Source organism: Anthonomus grandis, chromosome 12, assembly GCF_022605725.1.
Source record: "Anthonomus grandis grandis chromosome 12, icAntGran1.3, whole genome shotgun sequence".
NCBI lineage: Eukaryota > Metazoa > Arthropoda > Insecta > Coleoptera > Curculionidae > Anthonomus > Anthonomus grandis.
The window spans coordinates 16,294,986-16,310,875 of NC_065557.1; the positions used below are offsets into that span (position 1 = coordinate 16,294,986).

A 15,890-nucleotide genomic window follows, 5' to 3' on the forward strand; every position below is an offset into this window, starting at 1 on the left:
TTTTCGTACTAATTTTCTTTCTTTAATAAAAAAAAGTTTAAAAGATGCTGCATGGCCACAAAACAGCTATAAAGAAGAACGAACTGCTCAGAACTTAGTGTTGTGCCTATGTCAATATATCATTATGCTGGGTTTACAATATTATAGTACCCTACGGTGTAAATATATACATTAAAATTTTCTTATTAAATAAGTAAAAATAAATAAACAATACATTTTTTACTAGTTTAATGGATCAAACTATACATTTACATAATTTGAGGAAACCCTATATTGTAAATAGTTTAAAGTATTATATAAAAAGTCAGGGGAAAACAATACTAAAAGAAATATTACTGTTGCCTTGATAAAAAATAAAGATAATCGAGCTGGGAGACTCATAATTAGAAGGACAAATTTTACTGGCAGTAAAAGAAACTGCACCGGTATTGCCAAAATAGAGGAAAACGTTATTAGTATGTTTCCCAATAATTGAATTAAATAAATGAACGTTCTGAAGCTGAGATAGGCTAGTTGTTCCAGTAGTAATCCGACATTTGATGCTATAAGGGTTGTCACTTGTGAAGAAATACCTAAAAAGAAAAGAAATGATAATATTATTTTAAAAATCGTATTAGCGTAAGTTCAATAAGGAATATATATATTTTTATGGTATACATTTAAAATATATGTAAATTATTCTTTGAACAAATAAACATAATAAATTTTATACATATTAATATATTGCAATTAAATTTTAAGAACTTTTTGTCCCTAAAATTTTAATAGTCTTATGACAGGACAAACTTAAATGAAACTAGCTATACCCATTCATAAAAATATTTTGTTTAAATTTTTTACATTATTATTTGAAGCTTCCAACGAAGCATTTGTTTGTGTATTGTTGAAAACTCGTTTTTGTAAACCCAAAACCTACCTAATAGCCAATAAACATAAATCAATTATCATAAGTGAAGAGCATTTGTACCTAGAAATGATATGATCTAGAAATTGTAGAATTGTGGAAATAATTACATGAAATTCTAAGCACGTCACTATACTAGGAGTCGGAAATAATAGTCAGTGACGTATTTTCAGATTTAGGGCGCGCCGAGTGAAGCAAGGGAAGAGGGAAATAAATTCAGTGGCGGCAACAATTTCTCTTTAGTTATTATTTATAATGCCTATTATAATGGGATAGTAATAAAGAGGTAAATATGTACTTCCTATCTCCAGCTTATTTCATACAAAGAGTTTCTAGTTTTTGAAAGATAAAATGATTTGAATTTCACATATGGGCTTAGTACCTTTACTATATTTATAAATTCCTATTATTCTGTTTTTGAAGGTGGTAGACATTGGTAGAGTAGTAATAAATAGATACAGTTTACACTTGATAACGGTTGGGGATACTACCAACCGAAACGTCGTGTTAAATGTTAAAATAAAGGCATTGCAAGTTCGAGAACCTATTTATTACCTCTTCTATTATTCTAATTACGGGTAGAATTTTTAGTAAATAATCCGCGTCGCAAACCTTAAAACTCTTTCAGGTAGGTCAGGTACCTATAGTCTGCAGTACTAGCTATAAGGGTTGTATCCCTAAAATATCCGTTACGCAGGTATACACACTTTAGTTCTCAGGTAGGTTATAAGTTGCAGCATAGAGAACTATAATATAAGGTTTCTTTATTATATTTCTCTAAAATAAAGGCCTTTTATTATATTTCTCTATGAGTTGCAGTGCTAGGTTACCTATAGTTGGCAGTACTAGGTACAAGGGTTTTATCCCTAAAATATCCCTTATGAAGGTATACCCACTTTAATTTTCAGGTAGGTTATAGGTTATTAGTTTAAAACACTTACTTAAACATTAATTTGGATTATTATTATAACCTATTATTAAATTATGTATTTAAAAGAAACACAAAGCCAAAGTCAAACTAAAGATAATAGACATAGTTTTCTAGGCGATTTCTGTCTCTGTACCCAACCCAACCCAACTCTCTCTCTCCCTTATCTTTCTTCAAAGCCGACGGTGCCTTTTCGGAATTACTCGCGCGATTTGGATATACAGGTTTTCGGACGTATGGGGTTCTCCCAAAAAAACAATGTTCATGTAAAATTTTTATTAAAAAAAGAACAGACAAACTTTGTAATAAGATTTTGTATTTGGGACTTAAACTAACTAACGTAAAAAATTATAAATAACTATGAAATAAAACTTATATAGTAGCGAGTATACTATGATAGATTAGTCATTCGCTATCTGATGCGGTCCAAGAATCGTCACTATCACTACTTTCGAAACCAGGAGTGATAATAAGAGGTTCAACCATAACTTCAGCTTGCGTATCCAAGTCCCACATTTTTTGTTCTTCTTTAATGACGTGCCCAATACACTTCTTCCAATCATCTGCTGTCACGCCATTAATAGCTTCACTTAACAACAGCTTAACGTCATTTAATTTAAAGGTTGTATTTTTTCTCGCAACTTCACCTTTTATCTGCGCCCATATAAGTTCTATCGGATTTAGCTCACAGTGGTATGGAGGTAATCGCAATAGAGTAACTCCACATTTATGCGCCATTTCATCGATAACATATTTAATATACCGGTCTTTATATACCCGGACAATATCAAGCAATTGTACTTTTAGCAAATTTTCATCAAACTGGATGTCTTTTGATTTTATCCAGTCTATTATGTCGGCTTTTTGCCAAGCAGACGTAGGTAATTTTTCTACTCGGCGACTGTGATACGGCGCATTGTCTATAACGATCACCGAACCGGGTTCCACAAGTCGTAATACTGATGAAAACCACTTTTCAAATACGTCACTGTTCATGTCTTTATGGTAGTCGCCACTTTTTTTAGATTCGAAAACGTTAAGCCCGCCATCCAAAAATCCAGAGTTACTCCCTATGTGCGTAATAATCAGACGACGGCCCTTACCGGAAGGACATTTCAAGCCTGTCGATAACCCGTCAAGGAATGCTTGTCGTGAGCTTGTGACATTTAAGTCCTGCCATACTTTTGAGCGAGTGTGTCCCTCATTTAACCAAGTCTCGTCAGTATAATATATCTTATTCCCTTTAAGCCTATGGTCACGTATTTGTTTTAAAAATTTTCTTCGCCACAACACAATGTCATCTTTCTCAATTAAAAAGCTTTTGCGATTTCGCTTCAAATACCGGAAGTTTAAACCGCGTAATGTTCGCTTTAAAACTCCAAGAGATATTTTGGTTAAAGAATCATCAACATCTACTTCAGCCTTAATTTTCTTTAGTGTTGGCATTTCATTTCTAAAAAAAAACTGTGCACTTTGCGGCGAAGTATATATTTTATATCATCCTCTAGAACAATTTTCTTTCTACCTCTTGTTTCCTTTTTTTGCTTCTTGTTATTAACTTTAAGCGATCGGAAAACTGTCCTAGGACATAATTTTGTTAAACTTCCGCACAAATTTGCTGCGTCTTCGGCACATAAATCGGGATTTTGAGCGTGAATACTTTCATATACAGTTTTTACCATTGCATGTTCGCCCATAGTTAAATGTTTTTTCACTTTTTTTGGAGGAGGTTTACGACTAGTCGAAGCTTCTCCCTGTTCCATTATACTAAAAATTAATATTTAAAAATTAATATAAATACACTTTTTTCACAAATTTCACAAACAAAACAACAAAAACACCGTAAATTAATAATATTATAAGTAATATTATAATAACGTATAATAACGGAAGCAACTGCAACAACACTAAAATAAACAATAAACCCGCAAACACGCCCATGGGATGTATCAAATCAACGTATAACAAGGAAAGCATGTTTCTGCGTTTATAGGCGTTGCCATTCTGTTAAAAGTAATGACTGTTTTATCTCGCTGCCCCATTTACCGCGAAACAAGAGAGAAAAGGACGAGCAATATACTTGGCACCACTGCGCGCTTTATGCGAGCAAGGCGGGCCTATGACAACAGCCACTGAGTTCACACAATTGGAGTAGGCGCGTGTCACCGGCTTTTAATGGATTTTGTATTTAGGGAATTAAATATTATTTTAAGTCACTCTAGTTGTGTTGCTTGTTGGTTTTTTCTGACGTCACTGACTATTATAAACGACTTCGACTATATGTAGAGCATGGAATATACTATACAAAAAAAATTTTAGAAATAATAATGTGAAGAAAAATACTGAATATAATACCAGATAATTAAATACAAAATTTTCCTCATTTCAAAACCGTTTTTAAAATACGTGTTTTTTGACAAAAAAAATGTAATTAATGTGATATTAGTATTTAGGGGATTCAGAGGTAACAAAAAAATCGAGGTTTTCAAAAATAAAGTTGATAAAACGGTTTCGGAAAAACGAAACGTGAGACTTTAATTTGAAAACATATTCTTGTATTGCCTATATGTATTTAAATACCACCACGTGAAAATTAAATAGATTTTATTAAGCAAATTTCAGATCTTTTCAAAGGTAACCAGGATGTTTACTTTCCAAAACGGAATTGAGTGAGTATCAAATTATCATAACTAAAGCAGCCCTATATCTGTGAAGATCTGCATATTTATAAATTTCCTGAATATTAATACTAGAATGTTGTAACTATTATTTTATTTACTTACCAACTTCCATTTAATTTTTACCGCTTTGTTTTTCGTAGACTCGAGCCTTACATTTTATTCTATATTTCACGTGAATATCATAATCATAAGAGGATGGTTCGAATATAATAAATATGTATTTTATTTTAATTTATGATGTTACATTCTTAACAAAAATAAAATTAACTAAATAGTACTAGTCTGAATTGACATTTTAGGTTAACCTTTTTATAGCTTCACATGAATGAGGATGTTTGACGGACATTGATTGTGTTCATCCTAAAAGTCAGTTCGCAAGGTTTTTTTATATCTAATTGATATCATCTTAATAGATACAACCTTAGCACTGCTGTAAATCAGTGGCAATGTTTTCTTAGGCATATGTAGATGTGATGTAATTCGACCAGATTTAGTAAGATTCTATGTTTTGAATGACTTTTCTGATGGTATTTCACCATCTATTTTAAGCAGCTCGTGGAAGAGCAGCTTATACCTAATAGGTTCTTATATAGTGATGCAACAATTTCAGTTTGAAGTTCTATCTCCTCGAGGGACGCCTATGCTACAATTGGACCTCACTGTGATTTATATCTTCAGTAAATGGTCTGAATAAACGGTATTTAACAGTTCTCTATACAGACTGTATATGGGAAGTTACCATCTGTATTATCTAGTTAATAAAAATATTTCAAAAATTTTCTTACTTTTTTGTCCTATAATTACCGATATACATATAAAATTATGTTGACATCTCCTTGGCGAGAAGTGCGTGATCCAGTATTGAGGCTCCCTCAAGACCTACTCGTGCCTATTTTAATTATTAATATTAAAGCTCTAACTATGGCATTAGGAAATGAGAATTTATTACAATAAAATTACATTATTGGTAATTTTATAAAATAATGATTATGTATGTAAATTTTTTAGGAATTTTCGACTTGTTTTTAATTAGGATACAGTTTGTAAGGATAATTTTTAACGCAATTTAATTCACAAGGATTTTTCATCGTTTTATATTTTTTTTACTATCATCATAAATTATTTTGAAATTAAGCATTATGCGCTGATCAATCGATAAAATCGTAATCGAAATATTTTTTTTGTTTTATTTTCAATATTTCATTATTTTCATTATACTGACATTAAAATGGTAGATACTTATACTATATGAGATTTTCAGACATTCAGAAGCATCACAGCATCACAAACTCATCTGCATGGTAGAAGAAATATCTTAAAAGGGTACTCTAAAAAATTTTTTGGAATACTTTTAGTCTCGGCCTACCTTCCTTCGACCCTTCTACTAGAGAAAAGTCTTCTTTTCAGCAAATCTTTCTCCCTAGAAGCAGGAAAGTCTGCTGTTCAGTATGGCTTTAATAGGTTATTAATATTGTATGATTTTAACCGCCGCCACAAATATACTAGGTGTTTTCCGGCATTCATTCGGGAATGATCTCGGTGACGCTAGCAGAGCACACACCACGCGACATCTCTAGAGACACGTGGAAGTTTAGCGAATCTTACAAAGCAATGGTCTAGTTAAGGCCTCGTCCTAGGAGCGAGCTTGAGTAACGAGTTTTTTCGATTTCCTTCAACGAGTATGTGTTATGCTTTTGTATATGCTTTTAATCAAACATCACTATGTCTAGCAGCGATTCTGATCGTAACCACTCACTACTAGGCCATGGAGAGAGACCTTGTCATAGTCGTCATGAGATGGACTATGACAGAGCTTCTGTGCTCCAAAACAGTATTGCGGCCGAGGAGAGACTGACGGTCTACTTCCAAGAGTTCTTGGACAAGCAAGCCGCTCAAGCCTAGAAAGGGAAACGCAAGCCCTTGAAAGGTAAGGTCTATTAATGTACCGTTTCCGCCCCAATGGTTTCCCCAGCTACTACTGCCCCTTTTCCGTCCATCGCTTCCTCTCCAGCTTCCTTAATGGAAACTTAATTCATGGAGAGTTCTGCCCCTTCCAAGGAGGATAATGACGACTTTATAACTGTCACCCGTAAGAACAGGAGGAAGAATTCCTCCACCCCCGCCCCCGATCCCATAATAATTACTTCATCCACTTCCAACCCACCCCCGGCTAAATCCACGTCAACAACCATTCCAAGACATGACTTTAGAATCTCCCTCACAGCCTGCTCCTCAAGCCCCAAAAAGGGAAGAAAATTCCCCCTACCCCCATTGTTTTGACAGATAAATTCCGTTACGACCAAATCGCTGGTCATCTCAAATCACTAAGAATAAAGGGCCAAGCTGTTAGGTCCATAACCTTGACGGTCTCCTGGTTCAAGAGAGTTTCCTGAAGCCTGGAATCCTGAAGTCTGTTACTGGCGAATTACAATGTCATTAGGTCTAACAGGCAAGATGGGAGAGGGGGTGGTACTTTAATAGCAATCGAGAAATCAGTCCATCACTTTCATTCCCAAACCATGAATCTACTCTTAAATCTATTTACGTTATAGTTCAAAAGAGTAACGACCCTATTCTGCTGAATTTCGTTCACTCAAGACCCTCCAAAGAAGTATTAATGTGAGTCCAGATGGCACACCTCGTCTTACCTGATACACCCATCTTGGTAGGAGACGACCTAAATACCAAACACCTATATTAGGAATGTAGGTGCCCAAACCTTAGAACATTTAAAGGCTAGAATTAGCATTGCCATGGAACTATGGGCAATTTCTTTGCATGCAACATCTCTGATGCAATGATGCCAAATTCTTATGTAGAAATGGCAAAAGAACACACTTTATAATATCATAAAAACTTGTCACTTATTTTAAAAGATACAAAACAATACAACTGCTCCTCTTCAATAAAATATGAACCATTTTTTTTTCATAAAATATGATAAGATAAAGTCCAGTGCAACGATATATTAGAATGGTCACACGCCAAAACACCTCTACAACTTAGTCTATAAAGCAGAAAAAAGCAATAACATCACAACGTTTGTCCGGTTGAGGACGGTTGTCCCTTGATATAATGATTATAATGTTATGACAATATCGGTATTTACTTGTGAAAAGATTGGCCTAAATGGCCTTTTTCTCATGGTGTGGCACAAATAGCACAAGTTTTTACTATCGTAACAGTTCACAAGAACACTGAAATGACTCAACCAACAACTAAAGAAAAAACACAGAACTTGACAAATGTGGAATTTTAACACAAACCGTTTGTCAAGATGACATTTCACAAGATGAGATGCTTGCGGTGTTGCCATTTCAAATTTTTTAGAAGCGGTTTTAGGAATAAGAATGTTATTATAATGTTTTTTGCTTTTAAGATGTTACTTTTGCGCTTAGAATAACATATATCTATGTCTACTTTTTATTTTTAATCCAAAATCTAACATCAATAAGTTAAATTAACATTATGATATATGTTGAGAATGGATGAATATGTCTGTAGACAAAACACTCCCTTTGTCCCTGTGCATATATTGAACTCAAACAAAGTTCTTGTTTACTAATTCTAGCCTTTCAATGTTCTAATGCCCAAACCTTATACAGGAAATGGCAGAAACCGTTTTATTTAATGTATGGCCACCCCAAAAACCAACTTATATTGCTACATGGCTCATCTGGAATTCTGGACTTGTTCTTCTTCAAAAACACTCCTATGCACATAGTGCATAAACACTCATGTGACCACTTTCCCAAAAAATGGAACTTGGTCCCCTGTTGTTTAATGTTTTTACCACAATAACTAAAGAATCATTTTTTTTGATGCAGCAAACCGAAAATGTTATTGATTAATGGACTTTTTTACGTTAGATTTAAAATCAACTGGAACTATTAACTTAAAGGGTTTTACTTCTGTGCATTTGAAAAAAAATGCCTTTGTATTCCTGGGGTTATGTCTGTTTCTTAGTTCATTTTCAAAAAAGACCCAACCACTGGAAAAACAAACTCCAAAGAAGTAATTGATGGAGGCGATGTTTTTTATTATGGCCCTATGTTTGTGGTTTCTGGAAAAAATCAGTTTTTTTCCAAATTTGCTTAAAGATTGCTAAGATATAATAATATTCTATGGAGTAAATATGATTGATGTGTCTATATTACGATCTATATTTTGTTGGAGTATTCCTTCCGTATAAGAACCTAGAATCAGGCAACCCATTTAACGGCGAGTAGCGAGTACCCTTGACACACCTGGTGAGAATTTCCTACCTGCGGTTGGCCAAGACATGGTCAACTTAAGCAGCGCCGACGAGGCGAAGCACCATGTATGAACCGAGTAGAAGATGGTAAAGACAGGACAGACTGGTCTTACAGCAAGTAGTGTAGTTAAAAAGTATTTACATAATATGACGTATTGTTGATAAAAATGTTGATGACGCCAATATTTTGATTGGGTGAATGTGATTTTGTGTTTCTGTAAAATTAAGGTAAATTTTAGTTTTTATAGTTTAGGAGTGTTTGATTCAGGTTTAATCAAATGTGTCTTTGATTAAACATGAATCAGGCACTCAAGATTATTCGGGTCTGTTACACTAAAGCAATATAGACTCCTAATCACAGATGTAAATAGCTCCGCAGGAGCTCCACATCTGTGCTCCTAATTCGGAAATCCCAAAACAAAATATCGTTTCTTAGGTATGGGGTTTTTTCCATTTCGTTGCTTTTTATTAATAACGTTACGTTTTCAATAATTAATATGTGAGTATGAAGTTAGATCATCGTACATGTGGTAGTCAAGTTTCATATTGTGCTGGGTCACCTATTTAAAATATTAAAACTGTAGATGTGGTTAAATATGCGTTTTTTGGGAAATTAATTAAGTAAGTTAATTATTTTTACTATCTACATTAAATTAAAATGTCTTTTAAGTGATATAATCAAAACTAAACTTTATATAGGAATAAATCATACCAATAAATCAATCATAATGATGCGTGGGTAATATACTTAGGGTCATACATAAGCAGATGCTTTACATATTATGCTTTATAAAAATGACAATATTTTAATAATAAGTACATATACGTGCTTTACATATGCGTATAAAAATATATTAAATAAAACTAATTCTTTATTAGGCAACTAACTTAATTATAATAAACGATTATATCAGAATGATTTACATGATAAACATTTAAAAAATGTAAATACTGGATTTTGAGGTATATTTATATACCTATGCATATTAAAAAACCTTAGATTCATTAGTTAACTTTATATATGTAATCTTAGACACTCGTATCGTATCGTGTCGAAAAAGTTGTTCTTTCAATAAAAATTAGTTCAACAATTTAACAGAACCATTTAATTTTTAATCACAAAATATTTTTGGGCCACATATTTAAATTTATTGAGCTTTTTTTGAATAAGTAATTTTAATATAAAAAGATTATCTATATTAATGTAAGAATACACAAAGAGAAACAAATGCGGATTACATAAGTTTGCTTAAATGACGTATTTGTAGCTAATATGATTTCTTATTGTAAATTATACCAAAATTAATAATTAACATAATTATATTTTCAATTTTCAATATATTTATTCCAACTGAAATTTTCCTCTATGTATATACCTAAAATGAAAGGCTTTTTAATTTATAATTTCTTGTCTACTCATAAAACTTTATTGAAGTTAATTATTTGAATATTTAAAAAAAAAAGATATATTAAGAATTAATAAAATTATAATATATCATCTAAAATATTATTATTATCACATCTTGTTGAAGATGTGTCAGCTCCAACAAGAGTAAGATTCTCCGTAAGTATATATTTCAAATTAAATTAATAGAAATTCTAAATTACATGGAGGCAACATAGATCTTTGGGATACTCTACATTAGTTTTTGAGGTATTTCAGGTGATAGATTAGTAAATATCACAAAATTAACATTGATTAGTTTTATTCCAATCGATTTTCATTGAGTTTAAGTGAAACACACCTCGTTTAGTTAAAATCTGATGTCAGAAAAATCAGCTTCGCGATATAATACTCCATTAAAGATTTCTCTTGGTACTAATTGCGTTAGTGAATTAGATTTTGAATTCATTTTAAGCAAATCAATTTCATCACCTGAGAACAGTAAAAGTCATTTTGAATTATTTAAGTCTCAGCTGATATACAGTGCGGCTCTTAATTGTCCCCCCTCTTATCTTTCGAATGCGTTTATATAAAAATTTGAAATTTAGCACACCTCATTAGAAACCTAAATACTACTTTTTGATCCCTAAATCATTTTGCAAAACTTTAAAATGGCGGGCAGATATTTTTTTAATGTTTTGACATTGACAAAAAATACAAACTCTACAAACAAATTACACAGAATAGGTATAGTAAAGAAAATAAAAATACAAAAAATAAGATTTTGAAAGTCGGCCATTTTGCAGAAGTAATGACTTAATATTCTAGGACCATAAAGCATTCAATGAAAGCTTTCAAACGATGTATCGCATGACTCCCTTTCTATTTAATCTTATTCTTCAATTGGCGTACCACCGCCATTTTGAAAAATCCGCCGCCCACCAAAAAGTAGTATTTAGGTTGCTAGTGATGTGGGCCAAATTTCACATTTTTATATAAACGCATTCAAAAGATAAGAGGGGGGGAGGACAAGAGCTGCACTATATAGCATGCCATTTTAGATCTATCCAGAGGAGTGTAGCTAGTTAGAGCCTTTTAAATGTACTTTTTACTCATTAAATCATAAATTTGACATATCTAAAAGTCAGAAAGGAAATTCTGGTCAAATATATAAGCATCAAAAATTAATAATTTTCAAGCCTGAAGATGTTTAATTTATTGAAGACCGTCAGTTCCTTAAGAAATTACTTTTGGTAAGATATGTGGGAGCATAGACGAGTTCTATCGGAATGTTTTAAGACTGTTTAATAAACATGTTATGGTTCGAAAGAAACATTTCTTATCCTGCTTAAGGGCCGCCCTATAGCGGCTATATTTTATGATATTTGTCTAGCATGCATGGCTAGATAGCTTGCTCAGAGGTGCTTTCATCCAAAAAGTTGTCCCTGTATTTGTCTGCGCTTTTATTTGTGCATGTACTCGTTCGTCTTCTTTGAGGAGATCCGGGCTTGTATATGCTAAGCAGAAGTAGTAACATCTACTACATCGAAAGGGACCTAGAACTGTTCTGCAAGAAGGAGACAACCAGTCTTATCTTTATCTTATCTTCTTCTATAATCCTGGAACCCACAGTTAGGTTTTGTGTTATAAAACAACGCAACAAATTTGGCACATTACTTGATAATGGGCCTCAGTTAGCCGACATATACAGGACTGGACCAGAGAGGTTAGTAACAGGAGTCAGTATTTTCATCCTCCTATTTAGTCAGTAAAATAGGAGGCTTCAAAAAATATTCAAGAGGATAGCTAAAGCAGTGGAGAGCAACCAGTTGTATCGCTGCTAACAAAGCAAGGGATGACCTGAAATCCTTCAGGGACGGAATACTCCTTTCAGAATTATAACTGATCGGAGACTGATTAACCTATAAATCTTGATGCTTCCCCTACCGAAGGTTGTATTTATATGCCTGTCGAGGTACAGGGAAACCATGTTGATCGAAAACACATCGACGGAATGGGCTCCGATCTTTAAAAAGGGGCTGAGCTGAAATATGAACCAAGGTTTTTAATTATCTTTTACACATTTGGTTCTATAAATTTATATTTTTACTGAATTACTTTAAATATGACCTTATCTATACACAATTTTGTTTGGGGTACCATTTTAAATGTTAATTTTATGAAATTTATTTCGAGTTCGTGTATTTTGAAATGTTGTTACTTTTGGGTCATAAATAGAATATGCATTAATACTTAACTTTGATTTTTTTACAGTATGATTAATGAATGTGGATCATTTGGAGTGGGCTTTCACAGAAAAAACATTACCGAGGTACATTCCTAGCAACATTCATATCGAACATAAGTAACATTTTATGAATATTCTCATTTTAAGAATGTACCAGGAACCTTCAAATAAGGATCTTGGTAAACAATTTGAATATTTAGTCAATATTTAGAGACTTTATTATTCCTGTAGATATATTTGTTTATCGTTTATGCTTTTTTTATTTTCATCGTATTTTTTTAAAATAATTATTCCGGTAACATTTTATTGATTTAGAATATTCAAACATTGATGAACCTTTGACAAAATTATTTCTGCCAATAGGGTATATCTTTCAATTTTTTTTTTGAAAATCATTATATTTCGCAAGGTATCCATTTTTGTTCCTTATTACGAAGGAACTCTAATTTACAGATACGCATTTTTCACTAAGCGAATAGCAGTAACTGAAACTTAAAGAAAGGGAATCAATCATGGAAGCTGTGAAAATTTACACTTTTAATTTAAACTTCGACCATTGCGTGTATCATTTTATATCCAAGCCATAAAAGATCTATCCGCTTCTTAAGTTTTTTAATTTTCCACTTCTACTATTGGCCGCCACACCTTTTTTTTTTTTGTTAAAAACTCGTTCAAGTCTAAATATATTTTTCTTATTTTCAGCATGAAAACCTTTTCCCAAGTATTTTTCCTGGCTTCATTCTTTGCACCTCTCTGGTCCAAGTACAACGAATGTGGAAATGAACTGGAAAAATGCATCTGCGGAAAGCAATATATGGAACGGGAAACAAAATTTGTCGTCAACTGTACCAACACTCACTTCACTAATACTGATGTGCTTTTAGCTCTGCCAGAAAACACCAATTATCTTATATTTACTGGTAATTATTTAAATGTTTTACCGGTGAACATCTTTGGTGAAGACGCGGATCTTAGTGAATTAGAAGTAATTGATATGTCAAACAATGCAATTAGGGAAATAAAAGGTAAAACTTTTCATCACGTGAATAAAGTACGACGGCTCATACTAAATCATAATAACATATCAATCGCAGAGGAATACGATAAAAATTTCCATCATCCTAGGGTGTTTTCCAACTTTGAAAACCTTCAAGAGCTGCATTTGACGAATGCCTTTGCAGATAATACGGATGCCGAATTAGCTGATGACTTACATGATATATTTGTTAATTCTAATCTGACTAAGTTGTATAAATTACATCTGGAACAGAATGAAATCAAAAACTGGAGGGACGACAGAGTTTTCTGTGATCTACCGAACTTACACGATCTTTACCTTGGCGATAATAATATTCCCAGTCTTAATTTCAACATTCTGTGTCTTAAGAAGCTTCGCTTTTTAGACTTGGAACATAATAATATTACGAAATTTAGTGAGAGAGACTTAGATACCTTTGATCAGTTGGCAAATGATAAATCTCGTACTGATACATTCACGTTGGAAATTGGTAGTAATCCATTAAAATGCGATTCAGCATCAACAAATTTGTACAATTGGCTTCAAAAGACAAACGTACGCGTTCGAAATAAGGATGTATTACAATGTGTCGGTGCAAAATTTGGTAACCCATATAAAGTTAACTTAAAAAAATTAGCTGAGAGTAAGCACGCCAAAATATCCAAAGCTTTAGCAGTCTTACTAATTGTTTTAACGTGTGTCTTAATATCTTTGGCGGCAGCGTATGTATATCTTAAAAAGGATAACTTTAAAACAAAACTTTCTCCTATGTTTGAGGCTATTACACGAAAGGTGCATTATACTACAATTGAATCTCAGGATGTTTAGGAAGTAACGAATCTATAAAGGTAATAAAACTGGCAAGTTTAAAAGGCATTACGGTATATATTGACTAAATATATTAAATTTGTGATTTGCACATTGTATGAATATATCCTGTATTTCGTACTGTTATAATGCATTAGAGGTTCAACTCACTTTCACAAAGACAATACAGGGTACCTAAATTGAAGAGAAGATAAACTTAATATAATTATTATAACTTCAGCATAATCTAGAAAAAAATGTATTGTGGAAAATAAACAAGCCTTGTTTCATCCCTGTGCTGGTGTATGTCAAGGCCGTAGCTTTGTATAGGAAGTCTACAGTAATAATTGCCACTATAAAGAATGATATAGGACCGTAGTGGAATATTTGTTTGATGTAATTTCTTGAAAGGTTTTATTACTTATTATTTTTGTGTACCTAATTTCTTAGTGTTAGCTAAGTAAGTGTCAGATATGACTTACAGATAACCAACACATTTTAAGCATGCTTTTACTGAAAGCTTTACCTATACTTATAGATAATAAAGTTTTTTTAACAAGGAGATTCACCCGTAAGGCCCTATTGCGCTAAGCTTACCTTATAAATTGAATAAATGTATAAGGTATAGCAGATACAATTTAAATGAACTGTTAATGTTAATTTAAATTACTGTTATACATTTTTGAATATAATTCTATATATTAGCTATTGTTATTCTTACAAGAATTAAAACTTGATATTTTGAAATTTGAAAAGGCATACAAAATTTTTATATGGGTGATTACACCTATAACTGTATATTATATACATATATGAAAATCTCTTATTACTAATTGTATAGAACGGCTCATGTTCTCAAATTTGTTTCACCAATTCGACCCATCAGTATGTGTAAGCGTTCAGAGGTTTTTTAATGGTAATTAGTTTTATACAGTTCGCATCATAAACTTAATAATCCGTTGTAACAATAATGCCATACCTTACAGTTTATTAAGCCTAAAAATAAATATTGCGTAAAAAGAATTTTCTGATGATGCCCATGGAGACTGAAACTTAAAAAAGAAAAGTTATTCGTATACTTATTTTATAAATAAAATTTGTGATATGTGGTGCCTTAAATTAAAACTATAAACAAATAAAATATGCGGAATCATTCGCGTCTTAGTATATTTCCAGTACTATTACACCATTTGTTCCTACCCCAAAAGGAGGTAATTTGTATTGTATAATCAATCTGTGGTGTATATATTTATAGATCGTAAACAGGAAAACCATATAATTCTGTAACTAAATTCATTTTTATTTTGTCGTCAAATCACTTTTTATTAATATACATATTGGATTTAAAGTAAATACATATAAAAAATACGATGTATAATGTGAAAAGCCCCGTATATTTTAATTTACATGTTAATAATATATGGCATTTTAAGTGAGTAATACATATTAAGTTAACGACATAGGTGTATCTTTTCCTTTATTCCTTTAAAGACTATAAAAAATTAAATATAGGTAAGTATAAGGTACCCACTCAACACAAAACACAATATTCTTAAAACGTTTATCGAAGAGACTATATTAGAATCTTCTAAAAATCTACAAAAAACCTACAGAATCTGTTTATTTCATTCTTTTTCCCTAGAATCGTTTAATTATATGTTGGGG

The 15,890-nt window shown here is 32.3% G+C and overlaps 1 protein-coding gene and 1 long non-coding RNA gene across 3 annotated transcripts; one reads left to right on the forward strand and one right to left on the reverse strand.

The window, feature by feature from the left end:
- Nucleotides 1–213: 213 nt before the first annotated feature.
- Nucleotides 214–4,828, reverse strand: LOC126742978 (uncharacterized). Its single transcript, XR_007662748.1, has 2 exons — nt 4,616–4,828; nt 214–572 (listed from the first exon to the last, which is right to left on the reverse strand). It is a non-coding gene; the product is annotated as an uncharacterized LOC126742978 (long non-coding RNA).
- Nucleotides 4,829–8,807: 3,979 nt separating this feature from the next.
- Nucleotides 8,808–15,683, forward strand: LOC126743179 (trophoblast glycoprotein). 2 transcript variants are annotated; one of them, XM_050450160.1, is made up of 2 exons: nt 8,808–8,996; nt 13,103–15,683. In XM_050450160.1, exon 2 carries the CDS (start codon nt 13,104–13,106, stop codon nt 14,244–14,246), a length of 1,143 nt encoding a protein of 380 aa, XP_050306117.1. In that variant the 5' UTR covers nt 8,808–8,996; nt 13,103; the 3' UTR covers nt 14,247–15,683. The 2 variants fall into 2 exon arrangements, with proteins under 2 accessions (XP_050306117.1, XP_050306118.1); XM_050450161.1 differs by lacking the exon at nt 8,808–8,996 and adding an exon at nt 9,249–9,389.
- Nucleotides 15,684–15,890: the final 207 nt, after the last annotated feature.